We start from the raw sequence: 23,451 nt of genomic DNA, 5'->3' as shown, positions 1-23,451 counted from the left end.
GATTTAGGGCTATATGAATAAACACCGATGGATTGATTAATTTTAAGCCATCTTTTACGGGGTGTCTTGTGGCGACCCATCAGCGTTCCTGTTCTGTAACCCTGCACACTGTTTGTTTGTCTAAACTTGAACGGGTTTGTGCTGAAAACAAAGTTTTGTTGTACTTGTGCAATGACAATAAAGACCTACCTATCTACCAAGGAGAGTTTGGATGGAGAGTTAAAATAGATATGTTTTTCGTCGTCTCAATTACTTACTTTTTGTCTACTATTCGCAACACCCCGGAGGATCCAACGTTGTAAATTCTGACCTAATCCAAATGCCTGATTTATAGAAACGTTTATAGATGGTGTGTGCGTCATGATAATATTTACTGACACAAGTATGGACTGTCCAAGGCAAATACATTAAAAACAGCAACATAAAAACCACAAACATTATATTTCTTAAGTGCCCTTAAATTTGGCCTGACATCTCCGTGCTCCAGGCATGCTCATGCTGAAACAGTCTTGTTTGCCAATGTACAATATGTCAATAGAATACCATGAAGTGAATTATATTTATATAGCGCTTTTTCTCGAGTGACTCAAAGCGCTTTACATAGTGAAACCCAATATCTAAGTTACATTTAAACCAGTGTGGGTGGCACTGGGAGCAGGTGGGTAAAGTGTCTTGCCCAAGGACACAACGGCAGTGACTAGGATGGCGGAAGCGGGAGTCGAACCTGCAACCCTCAAGTTGCTGGCACGGCCGCTCTACCAACCGAGCTGTGCCGCCCCGCGATGAAAATGTTATGTACTATCTTGTCTCTGCTGTTATTGTTTGTGAAGGAAGGGTTTCATAGAGCAGTCCCTATGTGCAGTGCTGTGGTTTTCCTTTTATTGCTTGATAAAAATTGTGCTTCTTTTGCATCAAAAGCAATGCAAAACATGCATGCTTGCAGAGTTGTGACAGCTTTGGGCTTGCACTGCACGTGCGCACACTTTTCAACATGCACATTCCTTCCGACTTCGCACATTTACGCCCTCTCCGTCCCGCAAAGCCAAACGGAACACGGAGCTCCGCTGTAAAAAATGGAGCCGGGGCACACACGTCCCAGTCAGAGACCCCTTTTTTCCCGGTCAATAATCTTGATGTTGAGTTTGTATTTCCGTTGTTTTCGACTTTTCCAGTGCTTTCTTCATTTGCACACGCTGACCCACTCTGTGATCCTGCACTCTTCGCACACCACGTAGCAACACCAGTGGAACTTGCAGTTGCAGCGTTCGCTGCGCGTCTGCTGCAGGATGTTGTGGCCTCTCCCGCAGCACAGAGTCTCACAGTTGTCCATGCCCGGACTGGTCTTGTTGCAAATCCGGCCCTGCGTCCCCGCCGAGTCCGAACCCAGGTCCCGCTCGCAGAAATCCGGCGACTTTTCAAAGTAGACCAGGTCGTTGATGCTGGGCCTCCGGCGGTGCCCGTGATGGTGGTGGTGGTGATGGTGGTGGTGGTGGTGGTGGTGGTTGCTGTGATGGCTGTGGTGGTAGTTGTTGTTGTTGTTGTTGTGGTGGGAGTGATCCAGCTGCCCGGTGTTGCGGTTGTGGGCCTTGATAAGTGTGGCGATGTGGAAGCGCTCTTTGAGGATGGAGCCGACCACGCGGAATTCGGGCGTGACCTGCCAGCAAGTTTTCAGCTGGCAGCTTCCCGATGTCCCGTGACACTTGCATTTTCTCCTCATGTGGTCAAGCACCACCTGGCCATGACAGATGGAGAGAAAAAACACGAGAGTGATTAATGACCTCTTCCTCATTAATGGGAAAACAATAACTATTACTTCTTCTACCTCAAAGAACTGCTCACCCCCAAATCCTCCACATGACACCTCCGCTCCAAACAGGCTAACTTCCTCCAACCTCCAAGGAAGAAAGCTAGGAACTATGGGAGACCGGGCTTTCTGCTCCGCTGCTCCCAGTCTGTGAAACACTCTCCCTGACCACCTGAGGGCACCTCAGACTGTCGATACTTTTAAAAAAGGCTTAAAAACCCTTCTTTAAAAAAAGCCTTTTTATAGATATGCATTCTGGTTCTAGCTGTTGAGCTGGTTGTAGTTTTATATTTTATTTATTTTTATTATATTTTTATTATTATTATTATTATTATTATTTCTATTTTTTTACACTGTGGCTCTTTGAGGTTGTTTGCTCAACGTAAAGTGCTTTTTTACAAATAAAATCTATTATTATTAGTATTATTATTATTACTAGACAGTTGTGCAATCACAACGTTTTTCTGACGATGCAAGGTCAAACACTTTTACTGTAGGAAGGGGATTCATATTCATTGAACTTCTCCCCTGTTTTTAATGAATATTTAGGCTTACTATGCTTTTGGAATTTTGGTGTTGGTCAATATAGTGGTAATTGCACTTGGAAAATCAGTGTTCAAAAACAAGAAAAAATATACAAAAATGAGGGGTATTTTATTTGAACTAAGCAAAATTATCTGCCAATAGAACAAGAAAATTCTGCTTGTCAAGATTTTCTAAAAAAAGTCAAATTAGCTAACCTCAATGAACCCAAACATATCTTAAAACAAGTATATTCTCAATAATAACAAATGCACTTTTCTTGGTAGAACTAAAACATGAGACCTTTTTGCTCGATATGTTAAAACATATTCTTCAAATAAGTAAAGGATAGTGCCATTATCTTGACATAATGATATGCGCTCGGCATCATGATTTTTTTTTTCATGCTTGAAGTAAGAAATTATTACTTTAAAAAAGTAGTTTTATACTTGTGAGTGTTGATGACACAGCTTTGCAATAGTTGATATTCTAGTTTCAAGCATGTTTTACTCAATATAGATCATAAAATCTCAGCAACAAGCTGTAATATCTTACTGAGATAATTTAGGACCAAAACCTTTAAAACAAATAAACCACTAACATAAAATCTGCTTAGTGAGAAGAATTGTCTTATCAGACAGAAAATAAGCAAATATCACCCTTACCTGATATATCTAATCTTAGTTAGATTTCAGTTTTTGCACTGAGGAGAGCCAAGTTTGTTTTGCGGTGGTACTTGGTGAAAAAAGTGTGAGTACCACTGGCATAGTGTTTTTGTAGTACTACATCAACACTATGCCTTAGCAAAATACTAAGAGTGAGGGAAAATGAAGGCAAACAAATTCTACGATTGACTCGTTGTGGCAAATTCTGATTGAAGAAGACTATTATTAGAGTTATCATAATACTTAATCATTTTTTGTATTTCTTGTGAGGCCCTTAAACTTTTCCATGAAATTGAAACTCCATGTTTATTCCAGTAACAATACATTGATCAAGTGGAAACATGTTTTGTTTTTTTTTGGTTTCTGTTTATGACAGGGGTGTCCAAACCTTTCCATTGAGGGCCGCTCACTGAAAAACGAAGGCATTCGGGGGCTATTTTGATATTTTTCATTTTCAAAACCATTACGATATAACCCTCAAATTACCCTCTACATTTGACGCATCCCCTTGATCCGCCCCCTGGGAGGTGAGGGGAGTAGTGGACAGCAGCGGTGGCCGCGCTCGGAAAATAATTTTGGTGACTTAACCCCCCAATTCCAACACAGTAGGAAGGGGATTCATATGGCCCCATTCGTCAAAGTTTACCTGACACATGGAACGTGACAAATTGGGAAAGGTTCACTATCCACTTTAGCTGCCGGATAGCTGTAGAAAATGTGTTTTGTGACAATTCCAACATCGACCCCAGCGTCAGTTGTTATGTAGTACTTTCCATCATTTCCAGCAGACTGCATTGCAAAATGATTGTTGATTTTAATTCAGTATAATTTGTTGAGCAATGACCATTTTAAACAACAACAAAAAAACAGCCTGCAAGGCATATTTGTGTTACTTTTGTCAACATTGCAACTTTTTGTCGTTACGTTTCCCCTGTTTGCTCTTTTAAGTCACTGTTTGTTTTTTTAATGGTATTTTTATAATGATCCGGGCAGCGTGAAAAAAAATAGCGACGGGCCGCACTTTGGACACCTCTGGTTTATGACATTATTATTGAACATAAAATATTACTTTGAGAATAACTGGCCCTGGAGAAGTAATTGCAAGATTGAAAGTGACGGTGATAAATAGAATGGACTCATCTGTTTGGAATTGGAATGTAAAAGAATGATGAGCAATGAAAACACTCTGAGTCACAGAGCCAAAGTCAATAATGTTTAGTCGCATCAGTCAAAGAATGAAAAGGCATCAGACCACCGGTAGAGAAGGCACAGTCAGAATCGAGAGACCAGACTAGAGAAAAAGGTATTCAAGACATATTTCGAATAGTTATTAAAGGTTTGATTCTGCACATTTCATTTTTCGCATTTTCTACGTTGCCCCTTTGTACCAAAGTGTCTGTGTCCAGATGTATTTCTGTTGCTATCACTCATCAAACTGGCCAGAAATGTAGGGCATCCGAGAAAATGAAATGTTAGGAACACTTTGGCTTCGGCAAATAAACAAAAGATTGCAAAATATGCTCCTCTTCTGCGTCCCTGTCTGCCCATAATGTGTGTCACGATAACAGAGAGTAACCCGTATTGCCTTTTGAATAAACATGGGTCTACTCTTCATGGGGGTGTTGAAAATAAGCTGCGATCGGTGCATACGAGATCCCGGAAGCCTTTTTGTAAACACCGGTATAATGGCCCCTACAGTACTTGCACTGCGTTCAAATTGCAGTATTTGGTGGAGTTCTTAGGGGCAGATTCAATCCCAGAATCACAAACATGCCGGACTTAAACACATGGCAAAGTCTATAATCATGAAACTCTCCAACCCACTTCAACTTTAAAGAGTCAGACTGACCTACTGTAAGAGTCATAATTGCATCCACATTGCTACCGTTTGATGGCGTACTCGCGGCAGGGTGGCGGATTAACGGCCCGTCGGCCGACAAAAACAGCTAAAACATTGTTTTCACGGCAGGGTTACACCAAACCTGACTAGATTGTAACCTGCTGAAAATATATGATATTCCTTATGACAGAATAACGTCTGATACCAGATAGTCAGGGCCAGCAAGTCCTTCTCTGCTGGCCTAACATAACCATAAATCTTGATCATAGTTAAAGACAAAAGTAATTGTGGAGGGAGAGTGTGACCAGCACGCCTGCAGGAGCAAAGGTCACCGCCTCTGTCCAAAGATCTGAAGACAGATCACCATCAGACGGGGGTTTGGCAGTGCAGACGGCGAGACACAGCTGGCAGGGGATTAGATTTCCCAGGTGGTACGAGTTGTCTAATCATGTTTTCTTTAAAGGCCTACTGAAACCCACTACTACCGACTACGCAGTCTGATCTTTTATACATCAATAATGAAATATTAACATTGCAACACATGCCAATACGGCCATTTTAGTTTACTAAATTGCAATTTTAAATTTCTCGCGAAGTGTCATGTTGAAAACGTCGCGGTATGATGACGCATAAGTCTGACGTCACCGGTTGTAGCGGACATTTCTTTCCAGCCCGATCCAAGCTATAAGTAGTGTGCTTTGATCGCATAATTACACAGTATTCTGGACATCTGTGTTGCTGAATATTTTGCAATTTGTTCAATTAATAATGGAGAAGTCAAAGTAGAAAGATGGAGGTGGGAAGCTTTTAGCCGTTAGCCACAAAAACACAGCCGGTGTTTCCTTGTTTAAAATTCCCGAAGATGAAGCTTTACTATGGATCAGAGCGGTCAAGCGAACATGGATCCCGACTACATGTCAACCGGCAGTTTTCGGTGAGAAAAATTTGTTAGTAAGTCGCCTCTTACCGGAGACATGAGCGGAGCTTGCGCCGTCCATGCAGCTGCCGTGACTTCCCTCAGAGACTCTGGCGTCAACACACCCGTGGCCACACCCCTCCGACTTCAGGTACTATTTAATCTCACTAAAACACTATCAACACAATAGCAGATAAGGGATTTTCCAGAATTATCCTAGTAAATGTGTCTAATAACATCTGAATCGCTCCCACTGCCCTCGCCTTTTTTTTTGTAGTCCTTCACTATCAATATCCTCATCCACGAATCTTTCATCCTCGCTCAAGTTAATGGGGAAATTGTCGCTTTCTCGGTCCGAATTGCTCTTGCTGCTGGAGGCTCACATTATAAACAATGTGAGGATGTGAGGAGCCGTCACACCGGTGACTTCACGCTCACATAGTCTGCTACTTCCGGTATAGGCAAGGCTTTTTTATTAGCGACCAAAAGTTGCGAACTTTATCGTCGATGTTCTCTACTAAATCCTTTCAGCAAAAATATGGCAATATCGCGAAATGATCAAGTATGACACATAGAATGGATCTGCTATCCCCGTTTAAATAAGAACATATCATTTCAGTAGGCCTTTAACAGCAAGCATCCGGGAGCAGAGAGGGAGAGAGGATGCGGACGTGACTGAAAGTCACGTTCTGAGAGACAACAGTTTGGATAAAAAAACACATGATGATTAAAACTCTGTTGAAACCTGCACGCTGGGACTCTGTGAAGTGTCTCTCAGTGGGACTGCTGGGAAGCGACTTCCACGGTAATTTTTTGTTTACTTTCCCTAAATATCTAAAACTATTCATATTCTCTTAATGTCATATTTTGCTCCTTCCAGTGTTGTTGTTTTTAGGAATATATAGTTTTTATCCAATCAGAATTCAGCTAGCTTATGTTGCCATGCTGTACCAAATCTGCCCGAGGCCTTCAGAATCAACAATGCGGACACAAACATGTGACGGACAGTTGCGATAGCCAATCGGATCACAAGTTGTTGTCAGTAAGGCTTTCTAGCTGGTCTAAGGCAGATACTGTATATATTGTGATGTTATGAGCTAATTAACATAAGAACTCCGTTACCCAGCATGCCACAGTAGTGAAGAGCATGCGCAGTAGCCCTGTTTAGGTTGTTGACTGTAGCAATGCCGGCAGTTGGATGTTATTGATGATCACGCTGTGGAGTAAACTTTTGGAACTCAGCCAACTCGCCTCGTCTGCATCTTTTATGATTAGACAAGACAAAATTGCTCGATTTTTGTTCCCGAAACCTGTATAATAGCTGCATTCGGCCATAAGGCGGGGTATACCCCGAAAAGGGACAAGTGGTAGAAAATGGATGGATGGATGGATGGATATATAATAGCCAAGCTGTAGTTGTGTAAGAGCAAACTGAGGAACTGTTTATCTAGCGTAGTAACGCATTGTCTTGCGACGGTATGCTACGGTATTAGCTGTAAGCTAGTAACAGCAAAAGGTAAGCTAGCTTTTGCGTCAGGTCATGCCGACCTCACCCTTTCAACTTCCGTTTGTTCCAACGTTTTACCCTCTGTTCCCGCTCGCTTCTATAACCAGTGTCATGATCCGTGGCCCGGATCATATTTTTGTTATGTTCTGTTAGTTTTGGACTCCCTTAGTTCCTGTTTTTGTGCACCCTTGTTTGTTTTTTAGTTACCATGGTTGCTTATTGTTTCCACCTGTCTCTGATTGGTGCTCGGGAGGCTCACCTGTTTTCCGAGCACTAATTAGAGGGACTTTTTAAGCCTGCCTTTGCCGGTCAATGGTTATAGAATGATATGAACAATTATAGGCCAATTTCTATTTGAACAACATTTTCTAAAATATTTGAGAAAGTGGTCTATAACCGACTGAATGGCTCCCCTCCCAAAATGGTTTTCGTAAAAAAGCACTACCTGTATGGCTATACTGGACCTCTTGGAAAGAGTCAATGACTGTATTGAAGAAAGGCAATGCGGTATTGGTATTTTTTGGGATCTGTCGAAGGCCTTTGACACAATAGACTTTGAGTTCTTACTGTATAAGCTATACCACTATGGTGTCAGAGGGGTACCTCTCGACTGGTTCCGTTCTTGCCTATACGGAAGGCAACAATGTGTATGCATCAATGAACACAAATCACCTTCTATAACCATAAATCATGGGGTTCCCCAGCGATCCATCTTGGGGCATCTCCTTTTCATCCTATACATAAATGATTTCGTAAAGTACTCTGAAACTTTTCATAAAATCCTTTTTGCTGACAATAGAAATTTTTTTACCTCACACAGGAGCCTACACGTTCTACAAGAAACTGTCAATTCAGAACTTGTGAAAGTGGATTCCTGGGGCAAATGTAACAAGTTTCCACTTAATGTTAATAAAACAAATGTAATTTGATTTCGTTCTATTAAAAACTGGACAAATACTGAACACTGCTATATCAACATCAATAGGCAAGAAATACAGAGAGTGAACTCCACAAAATTCCTGGGGGTCATCATTGACGAATACCTCAATTTCAAATGTCACATTAGCCATCTGTTAAACAAATTATCCAAATATGTTGGCCTGTTCTTTCACCTTCGTCATTATCTTCCTCTTTATGCTCTACTCAGTCTATACAAAACTCTCTGTGAACCACATCTAAACTACTATAATATGATCTGGTGTAACAACTTCCCTAGCTACCTTCACAAATTAGAATCCATGCAAAAGAAAGTCATACGGGCCCTCTCATGGTCCAAGTTTAATGCCCCCACTCGTCATCTATTTCATAAATATCATCTCTTAAGACTGACAGAGCTCAATATTTATCACAATGCTTGTCTAACCTATCAAGCCATCCACAGGCTGAACCTCAAACTCCGTAGCTTGGTTCTTATCCATCGTCTCCAGCATGCCCGCAACACTCGTAACTGACCTGATATCAGGTAAACATTGTCTACTGGCTTGTATATACTGACCAGACGTCCTCTTTTCCCCAGTATTGTCCTCTATTGCGGGACTGTCCGGGTGTCTGTGCGGGGTCTCTAAAATGCTTCAAATGTCCAGGGTTTTATGTCACCGTTGCGTGTATTTTCAATGTACGTCAAGGGTTAAGATGGGTTAAAAACAAAACAAAATGTGAAAGTGTCGTGGGGGAGGGGAAGAAACAGAGAGAGCGAGGTAGTGGATTGATTCTTAGTCAACAGCCATACAGGTCACACTGAGGGTGGCCGTATAAACAACTTTAACACTGTTACAAATATGCGCCACGCTGTGAACCCACACCAAACAAGAATGACAAACACATTTCGGGAGAACTTCCGCACTGTAACACAACATAAACACAACAGAAGAAATACCCAGAACCCCTTCCAACACTGACTCTTCCGGGATGCTACAATATACACCCCCGTTACCCTCTATCCTCCTCCCCACCTCAACTCCGATTACGTCACATCAAATATTCCACTTTGAAAAATATTTTTGGTGGAAGATTTTGCATATTTTATGTGTTTGCCATAAAAAAACACAGTTTTGTATGACAATAAAGGGCAGAAAACAAACAAACACAAAAAAATTTAAAAAAATTATGAAACATTTTGAAATGAGGAATATATGTAAACTCAAGAGATTTAAGTGTTAAATACAACATGTATGTATGCCCTGGCACACCATTATCAACATTTCATGACCCAAGCAAAACACTTTTTACACATTTATACTGAAATAAATACACCTACAACTTATTAAATAAAAACATAGAAAAAACTATCCGCAGCTGTAAAGTTTAAATCCATGAAGGAAAGAAGAAAGTGAATGAATGTTTATAACTGAATTAATTTACATAAGCAATAAAATGTGTCTTCTTTTTATATTATTTCTTTTAAGGAATTAAGTGACATTTCTGACAACCTATTTCAAAAACACAGTATATAATGTGAGATATAACAGGACAATGCATACGTTTATCATTTGTTCTCATAATGCTTACAAAAAAGTGGGACCCCATTTTAATGACTTGATGGGGTCCATTTTGAAAATTCGTAGCGCCCAAACTGCTGTCAACAGAGGAGAAGAAATGCTTTGTTTAAATAGATATATTATTTGTAATGCAAGTTCAAGTATCATTGGCAAATTTTCACCGAGTCCCGGTCTTGACATGCTGCCCGGCTTGGCACGCATATATGTGCCCTCATTTTGGGATTTCAGAATATGGTCAGCCTAGGCTTGTACTGCTCGAAGTGTTGTATGCAGGGGACCAAAGATCTGGAACCGGCTTGATGAGAGCCTCAGGATGCTGTATTCATTCTCCAACTTCAAAAAGAAACTGAAATCATACCTATTGAGCACGTACCTCTAATGCATCATGTGAATGGCTAGTGCTCCTTTAGAGGATTCGGGGTAGATTAGTGTTGGGTTGTGTGTGGTTGAATGTATGTATGTATGTGTATGCATGCTTTTGTGCTCCTATTTTGTGTTTGTCATATTGTGTTTTTGTGCTATAAGCATTCCATGCATTTTCTGACCTCTGAACCCCTGCCAAAAGCTTCTTCTAGCTTATCTGGGGGACCCCTTCTCTTATCACCATCCTTAAATGTTTTCATTTGTAATATGGTACTGTGAATAAACTTGAAACTTATTCTGATCATTTGTGTAACGACTACGGGGTATCGTGATGCGGAGGGTGCTCTTCCAAGATGCAGATCGGGCTCGGACATAGCGTAAGGTAAGAAGTAATGATTTATTAAAACTAAAAGAACAGACTAGAGACAAAAAAACTTGCACTAAGCACAAATGGCGAAACAAAGCGCTAGCATGGGAGCTAGGAAACGATGGAACATAGCGTGGAAGCTAACAAAAAGCAAGCAAGTTTACCAGAGTACGGAATTGACGTAGTCGCAAGTTGCATGCAGCAAAACTTTTATGAGGTGAGGCCAAGTAAAAGGAAAAGGCTGGCTAAAAAGAGGAAGTAATAATTAATCACAGGTGCGTGTAAAAAAACAAGAGCAGGTGGAACAAATCAGAAACCATGGTAACAAGTTACAAACAAGGAAGTGCACAAACAAACTCAAAAACCCAAATAATGTATGATCCGGGCGGCGGATCATAACAAATTTGGATGGGTGGCCAAATACTTTTGGCAATATAGTGTATCTGCAAACCGTTCTCAAAGTATTAATTCCATGGACAAATGATTTTTGTTTTAGGTATCGCTAACAACCTATTTCCACCCGCCTAAAATGATAGCTAATGAAAAAAAAGCACCTCAACGAAGACGATGACAAAATCAACTGTCATTTTACCCAACAAATTAAAATGAGACAGAACTATTGACAGAAACAAAATCGTCTTGGGTGAAGAAGCTTGGATTGTATCCAATCGCAGCTCTTTAGCAGTCTATGAAAACAGAGATGGTTTCAAAGGAGATGCTATCAGATGCTTTTCTTTGTGAGATAGGGAAGTTTGATATCGCAATACTGAAAGCATTTAACAGTTTCCACACTGGAAATGTGTGTGCACCTGTGAGAAAGAGAATATACATTTCACTTTTGACGCTACCACGGCATCACCAGGGGAATTATCGCAATGGCTTCACAACTGCAAATATGCAAACATATCAAACCTAAAACTCTTCTGCATCCACTGTTTGGAATATAAAGTCAGCCCGTCTGGAAAGGTCCGTGTACCTTCCGTTCATTCTATTCCAAATTCTGAAACGCAAATCAAAAAACTAAATTAGCCCTGTTTTTCGGTTTTAATTATGTATGGCAGATTTGAATAAAAACAAAGGGTTGATTTTCATTAGAATATTGCCATAAAAATTGATTTTGTGCTGTGTTCCTTTTATGGATTTTTATTTTTCCAGATAAACAAAAAACATTCAAAATGCAAAAATGCTTGTTTATCTTTGTGATGACAAATTGAACCGGAAGTATTATTTTAGGTCCGCGTACCTTCCGTTCATCCTAGTACAGTGGTTCTTAACCTTGTTGGAGGTCCCGAACCCCACTAGTTTCATATGCGCATTCATCGAACCCTTCTACGTGAAAAATTAAATGTTTTTTTTTTTTTAAATTCAAGACAAAGTTATGTGTTTTTGGTACACTTTAGTATGGAGAACATATTCTAAGTAACAAAGACTTAATTTAGAGGTTGTTGGACACTAGGGGAACAAGTTCTAAGTAATATATACGTAATTTGTAGTTATTTGGTTAGGGTTAGAGGTTTAGGGTTAGGGTTAGAGGGTTAGGGTTATAATGAGGCCATGCCGATTTAGGCATTAATAAATACTTAATAATGACTAGTTAAGAGCCAATATGTTACTAATTTGCATGTTAATAAGCAACAATAATTAATGGTGAATATGTTCCCCATACTCAATTGTTACCATGTTTTATTACTGGTGCACAAAATGAACCCTGCATGAACATCACCTTGTTCAAAGAGATAAAACCAACACAGTGCATAAACTCACAACAAATTACACACCTGCAAATCAGTATAACTTCTGCTGTTGCCGTATCCGTAATACGCCGATAGGGAGAAGTTTTTATTGAGACGATGAGTCTGGTGTGTTTTGACCGCCGCCGAACCCCTGAGGCCGACTCACCGAACCCCTAGGGTTCGATCGAACCCAGGTTAAGAACCACTGTCCTAGTACCAATTCTTAAATGCGAATAAAATAACTAAATTCGGACCAATTTTTCTGTTTTCATTTCTGAAACAAAAGTTGGACAACTGTTTAATGACACTTTTTGACAACGATAATAGGACTCCTGCTGAACAAAGATGTTACCGTTATGCTAAAAACCATGCTTAACGCAAGGGAAAAGCTAAAATACTACTTCCGGATCAATTTGTCATCACACAGATATCCACGCATTTTTGCATTTTGGATGAACGTATATTATATTTTTGTGTTTATCTGGAAAAATAAAAATCCATTAAAGGAAAACAGCACCAGATCCAATTTTATGGCAATATTTTAATGAACCTTTTTTGTTTGTTTTAAAATATGTCCTATATAATAAAAATCAAAAAACGTCTGTGTAGGGCGGCGTGGCCTGCGGGCCTGCAGCAAAGCGGGGTGTGCCAGGACCGGCCTCAAAATCAGCGACAGGTGAGTAAATGGCCCTTGTTATCTAATCACCTGTCGCTCTGTTATAAGCAGCAGCCAGGAGGAGAGATGTGGTTGGTGCTGGAGGGGAGCTGGTGTGAGAGCGAGAGAGAAAGCGACTGGAAAACAATTGCTGAAAAGCAGCCTGGGACAATTTTCAAAATAAAACTCTATTGTAACCCTGAAACGGACACTCATGTCGGTGCTTTGTGGTCTGAAGAACCCCCAGGAGGCCAACCTCCACAACGGCCCTAATTGTATTTTTTGATTGGCGTTTTAGAATTGGAAATGGAATGAACGGAAGGTACATGGACCTGGCACAGTTACGCAAAAATAAAAGGTAAAACTGTTTTTTATAATTTTTCACGGCTTTTCAACACCAAAACAGAAAAGCACTTTGTTTTTCTATTTTCATTTTTGTGTTTTAAAAAGAAATTCAAATGAACCCATTGTTACCAAAACATACACTAACAGGCATCCTTCATTTCTTCCCACAAAGAATATATATATATTAACATATCACAAAAAACGTCTTGAAGCATGCATTTTTTGTATCTTGAGCACATAAGTGCAACATCTTTCCCGTTAGAGCACCTTTAAAACGCTAAAAAAATAAATGATCTGACTGCTTCTAAAATGCCCATAAAAAGTGGTGCATCCCAATGTTTGAATACATAGAAAAAAACGCCACAGGTCGGAATGTGCAGAAAAATGATCAAGTGTAAACACAAAAAGCTCATTTAAAAAGGCGGTCTACTTTTGAATTGTACACGCAGTCTTAGTAAATCACACGCATTACGCCCACTAATAGTACACGCAATGTTATCATTTTCTCATGCTCTTTAGCGCGTGGTTCTTGGATCTTAATAATAAAAAATATAAATGGATTTGATTTATATCATGCTTTTCTAGAGACTCAAAGCGCTTCACAGAAAAGTGAGAACCCATCATTCCTTCACTCCACATTCACACATTTGCCCAAAGACTTGGATGTGCTAGAAGCAGAGATCGAACCCGGAACCGTCAAGTTGCAGGCAAGTTGCTCTACCAATTGAGCCATGCCGCCCTGTAGTAGATCACATGCAACACGGCGACTAATAACACACATACGTTTGAAGTGTGCACACAGTATTTCAGTGTTTTCCAACCTTTTTTGAGCCGAGGCACATTTTTCGCGTTTAAAAAATCCGGAGGCACGCCACCAGCAGAAATCATTAAAAAACGAAACTCAGTTGACAGTAAAAAGTCGTTGTCGCAATTGTTGGATACGACTTTAAACCTTAACCAAGCATGCATCACTATAGCTCTTGTCTCAAATTAGGTGTACTGTCACCACCTGTCACATCACACCGTAACTTATTTGGAGTGTTTTGCTGTTTTCCTGTGTGTAGTGTTTTAGTTCTTGTCTTACACTCCTATTTTGGTGGCTTTTTCTCTTTTTGGGGTATTTTCCTGTCACAGTTTTATGTCTTTCTTTGAGCGATATTTACCGCATCTACTTTGTTTTAGCAATCAAGACTATTTCAGTTGTTTTTATCCGTCTTTGTGGGGACATTGTTGATTGTCATGTCATGTTCAGCTGTACATTGTCTTTGCTCCACAGTAAGTCTTTGCTGTCGTCCAGCATTCTGTTTTTGTTTACTTTGTAGCCAGTTCAGTTTTAGTTTAGTTCTGCATAGCCTTACCTAAGCTTCAATGCCTTTTCTTAGGGGCACTCGCCTTTCGTTTATTTTTGGTTTAAGCATTAGACACCTTTTTACCTGCACACTGCCTCCCGCTGTTTCCGACATCTGCAAAGCAAATAGCTACCGGCTGCCACCTACTGATATGGAAGAGGATAACACAGTCACTCTGCCGAGCTCTAGACAGCACCAACAACACATTATTTGCAGACTATAATTACTGTTTTTCAAAAAATATTTTTAACCCAAATGGGTGAAATCAGAAAATCCCCCACGGCACAGCACTATTTAGCACCAGCTATTTGGATCTCAGTAGATCAGGCCCTAAATCTTCAACTACTATTTGATGTGACAACTCTGTGACTCTGCAGCAAACCATGACAGTATGACTACTCTTGATTACCTCTAACAATTCTTAATGAATACAACTCTTTTTAAATGAAACAATGCATAGACTGTGCAACAGACAATTTAAATACAAAATCTGATTACATTTTACTATTTTAGTCCAGTGGTTTTCAAACTATTTTCACCAAGTAATGCCTCAGAAAAAAAAACACTACCACCGTAATGATCAACAATAAAATACAGTAGCGTGGTAGGCCTAGGTAATCTTTAAAAACAAGGTTTTATTTAACAAGTTGGCCACTGTAACATTGCACACACTTTTGAACAGTAACACTGTGTCGGAGTAGAGGAAACTAAAACACTGTACTTATATAATGAATTACGTTACATGAAAATGTTTAATTAAGTGGTAATTTGGAATACCACTAAAAAGAGCCAACAGTTTGAGGATACCTGCTTAAATCGACTAAATTAACTGTAATTTTAGCTGACTAAAATTTTGTGAAATTTATCCGACTAATACTACACTTCAACTAAGTCCATCAAGGCGACTAAAGTTTTAATAAATCTAGAATACATTTTGGTCTATGACTAAAACAAAATGAACAAAATGAACACTAAGTGGTGACGTCAAAGTTTCTGTCACATGACTTGTCGACTGGGGAAAAAAAAAGGAGGGAATCAGATGCATGAATTGAGTGGGTGGTGACGCTGAAAGGGGTGCGCTTTAAAAAGGGGGTGGGGAGAGGAAATGAGGGAGGAAGACACAATGACAGGAGGAGGAGGTGATTAGCTCTCTTTGGTTTTTCTTTTCTGCTCGTATTGTGTACGCGGGTGTGTAAGTGGGTGAGTGTGTAAATCACAGGTCATTCTACCCTATCTTTGACACTATCTGTTTAACTATACCCATTATTCCTACATTATGCCCCACTGGCCACCGTGTGCCATCAATTATTGTATCGTAATAACAGGGGGAGCCAAAGTCCGGCCCACCCACCGCTTGCTTTAAAAAATAAATATATATATATACATATATATACACAGTGGGGCAAAAAAGTATTTAGTCAGCCACCAATTGTGCAAGTTCTCCCACTTATTATGATGACAGAGGTGTGTAATTTTCATCATAGGTACACTTCAACTGTGAGAGACAGAATGTAAAAAAATAATCCAGGATTTCACATTGTAGGAATTGTAAAGAATTTCTTCGTAAATTATGGTGGAAAATAAGTATTTGGTTAACCATTCAAAGCTCTCACTGATGGAAGGAGGTTTTGGCTCAAAATCTCACGAAACATGGCCCCATTCATTCTTTCCTTAACATGGATCAATCGTCCTGTCCCCTTAGCAGAAAAACAGCCCCAAAGCATGATGTTTCCACCACCATGCTTCACAGTAGGTTTGGTGTTCTTGGGATGCAACTCAGTATTTTTCTTCCTTCAAACATGACGAGTTGAGTTTATACCAAAAAGTTGTATTTTGGTTTCATCTGACCACATGACATTCTCCCAATCCTCTGCTGTATCATTCATGTATCCACTTTGGTATAAACTCAACTCGTGGTGTTTGGAGGAAGAAGAATACTGAGTTGCATCCCAAGAACACCATACCTACTGTGAAGCATGGGAGTGGAAACATCATGCTTTGGAGCTGTTTTTCTGCTAAGGGGAGAGGACGATTGATCCGTGTTAAGGAAAGAATGAATGGGGCCATGTATCGTGAGATTTTGAGCCAAAACCTCCTTCCATCAGTGAGAGCTTTGAATGGTTGACCAAATACTTATTTTCCACCATAATTTACAAATACATTCTTTCAAATTCCTACAATATGAATTCCTGGATTTTTTTCCACATTCTGTCTCTCACAGTTGAAGTGTACCTATGATGAAAATTACAGACCTCTGTCATCATTTTAAGTGGGAGAACTTGCACAATCGGTGGCTGACTAAATACTTTTTTGCCCCACAGTATATATATATATATATATATATATATATATATGGCAAGGTCATTCTCATTATTTTAATTCTAGCCTGATTTAGCCATTCCTTTACCACTTTTGATGTGTTTGGGGTCATTGTCCTGTGGATCACCCAACTGCGCCCAAGACCCTACCTCCGGGCTGATGATTTTAGGTTGTCCTGAAGAATTTGGAGGTAATCCATCAGGAGTTTTTTTTTGTTTGTTTTTTCTCCTGATGATTGAGGGAACCCCTCATGAAACAGTTCTGTAGAGATGAAGTAGTCTTGTGATTTTTTCCCCACACATGCATATATATAATGTATATATATATATATATATATATATATATAATATATATATATATATATATATATACACTCAGTGTAGTTATACACAATCTAGAAAAACAACTTGTATTTTTCATCATACGAACTTTTAGTCTAATATTATTGAAAATTTGAAAAAAAAATTCAGCTAAAATGATAACACATAATAAGTTTAGTGTGCAATGTACTCCTGTGTTCATAGAGTGCAGGTCTTGTTGTGAATTTAGCTTTTGAGATGCTTGGTAATAATGAATAATTAATAAACAGGCTTTCAAGACAGTTTTAAAGATGCGATGTCCGTTATACTTCATATTCTAGTCGACAACATTCACTGTAATTTTAGTTAACTAAAAAAAATAAATTAATTTAGATGACTAAAACTAAAACAGATGTTTGTTCAAATACTTGGACTAAAACTAAATTACAAACTGCTGTCAAAATTAACACTGCTTTCTTTACATTGCATGCCCGCTACGCAGATTGGACCGCAGTTTAAGACTAACATCTGGCAAGTTTTTTAATTGGCTGGAGTGAGACAGAGGCGTCCATAAAACAACCCCAGACGGAGATCAAACACGACATGCTGGGAGCAGATTCAGGCTGCAGGATGCATTCGGGATGGGGGGGCGCTTAGCACACCCTACTGCAACTACTGTGCAGCAGTAAGTGGACGCAGTTACCTCAACGTTAGAGGTAGCGGGTTATCTACTGTTGCTCTCATCTCAACTTTTCAAAGTGTATTCCCAGCAGACAGAACAAAAAAATTCCCTGTCAAGATTCCAAAAAAGAAAGTTTGTTGACTTAGATCACTGTACTCATTTTTTTGTGTTTGTTTTTTGTGACAGCAAAGTATTTGTGTTGGTGTAATTGCAAAGTCAATAAGAGTAATTGCAGTGAATATTTTGTGGCGAAAGCAAACACGGGAGGCGGTTTTCAGCATGCACGTGCCTGTTAGAGTTGTAAGTCCGAATGCACGCTGTACATAATGGCAGTGTGCAGAAGGTGAAGTGTTGCCACACCGCCACTGCCCCACCTATGTGTGGGGTTTTGTTGAAAAAAAATATATATAAAAAAAATGCACTGGTGGATTAAACACTGTGACTATGCAGGCTTTAGTTCATAAAAGGCCCAATAATTGGCATTTATAAGCAATTTATAAGCAAGGTTACACTTTAGTATGGTAACATATTCACCATTAATTAGTTGCTTATTAAAGCAACAGTGACTTAATTAAGAGGTATTTGGACGCTCATATAAGGGTTAAGGTTAGGGTTTGGGTTACTAATAAGCAATATTCTGAGGATATTGACAGAAAGGCCTACTGAAATGAGATTTTCTTATTTAAACGGGGATAGCAGGTCCATTCTATGTGTCATACTTGATCATTTCGTGATATTGCCATATTTTTTCTGAAATTATTTAGTAGAGAACATCGACTATAAAGTTCGCAACTTTTGGTCGCTAATAAAAAAGCCTTGCCTGTACGGTAAGTAACAGACGATGTGCGCGTGACGTCACGGGTTGTAGAGCTCCTCACATCAGCACATTGTTTACAATCATGGCCACCAGCAACTAGAGTGATTCGGACCGAGAAAGCGACAATTTCCCCATTAATTTGAGCGAGGATGAAAGATTTGTGGATGAGGATAGTGAGAGTGAAGGACTACGAAAAAAAAAAGGCGAGGGCAGTGGGAGCGATTCAGATGTTATTAGACACATTTACAAGGATAATTCTGGAAAATCCCTTATCTGCTTATTGTGTTACTAGTGTTTTAGTGAGATTATATGGTACCTGAAAGTTGGAGGGGTGTGGCCACGGGTGTGGTGACCGCCAGTGTCTCTGGTGGGAGGAGGTAAGAGAGTCCACAGCTGCAAGAGGACGCAAGCTCCGCTCATGTCTACGGTAAGAGCCGACTTAATACCACCATTTTCTCACCGAAACCTACCGGTTGACATGTGGTCAGGAACCATGTTCGCTTGACCGCTCTGTTCCATAGTAAAGCTTCATCTCTTACTCTGTAAAATCTATTTGTCTGCACAATAATATTTTAGTCCCCAGTGTAGGGAGGATATACAGGGGGAACTGTTTAAAGCTCGTCGAGACACACCGCTGTTAGTCACAGAGCCCGCCGTGCTAAATATCGCTGTCAACCCGGGTGGGAATCATCGCCGGAAATTGCCCCTTCGGTGTAGCTCTCCTTTGCAAAGGTAATGATCCTTCCGCTGGTTCACATACGGTAACTTTGTTACAAATTTTACCTTTTATTTTAGTCAAGTTTGATGTCCTCTTGGCGCTGCTTCATAGCCCAGAACCTCGCAAACTCTGATATTTTATTTTTTTTCTCTCTGGCACTCATCGAGGGTGGACGCTCCGCTTTCCTCTCCCTTATCTCTCCTGCTTGCTTCTTTGTTTTGTCTCATTTTAACTTTCTTGTTGCCTCTTTTTGCACTGCTCTCCAAATCTAAACATTGGAACTATTTAACTGGCCTCGACAAAATTGACAAGATCTTGGGTTTGGGGGAACCTGCTGTCGTGACGAAGCGGTTGTTGCTGGACACACCACGGACTCTTGGGAGAAGAAGGGGGGTCGCGTGCCTGGCGACCCTTTTCTGTAGGAGACGTGAAGATATCCACCTATTCGGAATTATGACAACAGGACATCTGCTGATCGGAGTAAGCGTTGCTCCGGTTTGTCGACAAATGGGAAGTTGCTGGCAGTCTTCAAAGTACCCCAAAGCTGCCACAAATGATTGGAGGATGCGGGAAGAACTGTGGATTACATCCGACTGTCTACCCCGTAGGTTTGAGGACCAGTCATAGACAATTTAGAGTGAAAAGCTAATTTTATTTTCACTCGCATACAAGTCATTCTAACTTGGATTGTTTCCCTGGCTTTGAGACTCTCCCAAAGGACACAGCAGCGAAGACACAACAAACTCCCTTTTTGTCCCTCATGGACACACACCTGTTGTTGTTGACTTTGGACTAGCGACTGTTCAATACATCAAGGCCGCGGAACAGACACACACTACGGTCTCACACACACACACACACACACACATCCACAAAAATATACGCCACATCCACAAAAATATACGGCACACATACACCCCCCCACCCCCCACCAACCCAACGCCCTCGACGCAAATCCCATAGGGGTGATGAATGGATGGTCAGCGCCTGAGAGATGCGGCCTACCACCATGACCTTGAACTATCTTCCCTCTGTTGCTAGATTGTCACGATCCGCTGTGCGGATCGTTTATTGTTTTGCCGTTTATATGTCTTTGTTCATGTTTAGTTCTGGACTCGGCTGATTCCTTGTGTTTGAGCACTTCCTCGTTTATTTTAGTCACCATGACAACGTACTGTGCTCCTCCTCACGGGCTCCTGTCACACACCTGTTTCTGATATCTGTTGCTAGATATCTCGAGATGTAGGTTGTAATTTGTTTATGTGCTTTGCTATGGAGGTTTTTTTCCCACTCCAAACTGGGCCCCCTTAGGAGCCCAGTCTAGATTGTATTTTTTTACTCATCCTTCCCTGGCGTTTACCTTTTTCCCATCTTTTACAGGGCGCCTTATGGCGATCCATCAGGGTTCTTGTTCTGTAACCCTGTACACTGTTTGTTTGTCTAATCTTGAACAGGTTTGTGGTGAAAACAAAGTTTCGTTGTACTTGTGCAATGACAATAAAGACCTATACTATCCTATCCTATCCTATTTAACCTTTTTTTGAGGTGAAAAAAATATTTAGTTCCCTTTAATCAGGAGTCTCAGACACGCGGGCCAATTGCGTCCCGCGAGACGTTATTTTGCGGCCCCCACCCTAATATGAAAGTTTAATGTTAGTGCGGCCCGCAAGTTTTATATGAATGCCGCTTAACAGCGTTGTGTTATTTTGGTCCAAAATGGCTCTTTCAACGTTCTGGGTTGCCTACCCCTGCATTAGTGGAAAAGCGGCAAATGAGTGAAAGCGACAGAGACGTTTCCATGGAGACGAGGGTTTTTTCTCGTGCCTGGCTGCAGTCACACCGCGACACCTGTCCGTCAGTAATAACAGTCCCCGATAACCTAGACCACTTCAATCCGTTATTTGTTTTTTCAGTGTTTAATTTGCATTGCCTCACACGATGAACGCTACATATATTTCTATATGACGCCGGATAACACTCCGGGAGCCATCATTTTTTCGCGTTCACTATCCCGGTACTATTATCCGTGTTGCTGTAGGGAGAAAAAAGCAACGACACACATTGCGGAAATATTATTCTCTGTGCGTCGGCTAAATACAAATATATTCCCCAACCCCAAACATGTCTTTTTCAAAGCCTGCAGTGAAGAGCAAAGACAATTGCAGGAAAAGTGGGAGATGCAATATTTCTTTGATGAGCACAGGGGCACCCGGACGAGTCTTATTTGCAGAGAAAGTTGCGGTGCTCAAGGGATACAATTTGAAACGTTATTATACAACTGGACACGCTGAGTATGCAAAAAAAAAAAAAATTAAGAAATCTTTTCTAGCGGCCCAGACTCTGCATCCAGTAATCCCCAGGTAAATGAAGTTTGAGACCCCTGCCTTTAATGAAAGACTTTATTCCTTTAATTGTATAATTAACTTTAAAATAATCACAGTTTAAGTGCTACTTGGAGCACATCATTATGATGTTATTAATACTTTGTGACCAGTCACTATACACTACTACATACATATCATCACAATCTGTCTATTATTCTTTAAAAAAAAATATCCCACTGATCCTCGCCTACGGACAAGATCAAACAAATTTGATTCTGCTGTACAATCCTTAGTCGAAGACAGAACCTACTTGTTCCTAATGTTACAGCAGCAATTCTAAACACTAGAGGCACCGTTCGATTAGCAGTCAAACATGCTTATGCCATGACACAGCCTCCACCATGTTTGACATACGATTTGGTTTACTTTCCTTCGCCATATGTTTATATTCCCATCATTCTGACTCAAGTTGACTTGTGTTATATCTGGCCAAAGAAACTGATTCCAGATCATTGGCGGTTTTCTTTTTTTTTTCCATGTTTACTGGCAAAGTTTAATCTGGATTTTAGTGCTGAACCCTTTCATATGTACTGTTCATTCATCTCTTAGGGTTTTGATGCCATAGCATTATTGTTTTTGATACATCTCTTGTATTTTATCTTACTGGTGGATCGGTGTTTCCCTTAATTTTACAGCTTTGGGGGGCATCTGTCAGAGGTATTTGTTGTTGAACACCAAGATGCAGGGATGGAGGCAGGCACTGGATATGAAGACATTATTTAATATAAATAATAGAACAAGAACAAACAAAAAGCACGCACGTGGGCGGAATAACAAACTAAGGGAGCTAGCACTGGAAGCTAGAAAACAAAAAGGAACTTTAGCATGGAAGCTAAAGGATACCAAACAGAAAAACTGGAAATAACTAATGGCTAACAAGAACAGCTTACCGCTACGACAACCAGGACAAAATGTAGCACGACAGGTAATAGCTGAAAAGAATCACAGACACGACAAGAGCAATATATGGCAATGACAAGTCCGAATGACAATCCAGCACCCCCCCCCCCTCTCCCCCCCGCCACCGCAAAAGGGACGAGCAGTAGAAAATGAATGGATGAAGAACCAGCGTTAATTACAGTAGATATTTGATTTTGATCTTCTGCATCGTTGCACTCTAGTGTTTTTAAGAATTTGCTACGAACAAGTTTTTTGAACTGAACTTGTGGGCCAGAAGTTGATTAGCCCACAAATAAAAAAAAGGGGGGGACCTGAACTGAAACTTTGAGGAACGCTACTGGAATAACTTAAGAGTAGAACAAACCACTACTGACTGCATCTGAAGTAAACAAGCTACAGCAACACCTTAGTTACACAGATCAAGTTATGAAAATAAATTGCAAAAAAGGAGGGGACCTATTGGGGTGCCTTGAGGAGCGCCTCAGTTATATGCTCGCTTGGATGACAGTGTTCTATGTTGGTTACAATGTCAATGCAAGGATCTGCCAAAGGTGTGTACAGTCATGGTATTTAACTGTAGACTTTCAGAGGTTTTACAAAAATACGACGTTGAAGAATAATGGTCATTTTTGCAAAAATAGTGGTGGCATTAAAGAAAGTGCATGGACACTTGGACTTTTCACGTAGATGTGAAAACACAAAAAAAAAAACTCTTTGTGAAATCAGACTAATTTAGGCCATGTCTACACTAAGTTGTTCAACCCCTTA

General features: G+C 40.3%; 1 protein-coding gene across 2 annotated transcripts in view; it reads right to left on the bottom strand.

Moving 5' to 3' along the window:
- Positions 1–422: 422 nt before the first annotated feature.
- Positions 423–23,451, bottom strand: part of wnt10a (wingless-type MMTV integration site family, member 10a) — an 89,685-nt gene continuing 66,656 nt past the window's right edge. For both annotated transcript variants that reach the window (XM_061918488.1, XM_061918487.1), the window contains exon 4: positions 423–1,732. In XM_061918488.1, coding sequence (XP_061774472.1) covers positions 1,181–1,732 — 552 coding nt within the window. In that variant the 3' untranslated portion in view covers positions 423–1,180. The remainder of the gene's footprint in view (positions 1,733–23,451) is intronic.

The sequence above is a fragment of the Nerophis ophidion genome, linkage group LG13 (genome assembly GCF_033978795.1).
Source record: "Nerophis ophidion isolate RoL-2023_Sa linkage group LG13, RoL_Noph_v1.0, whole genome shotgun sequence".
Lineage (NCBI taxonomy): Eukaryota > Metazoa > Chordata > Actinopteri > Syngnathiformes > Syngnathidae > Nerophis > Nerophis ophidion.
This window is presented reverse-complemented; position numbering and strand designations above follow the sequence as displayed.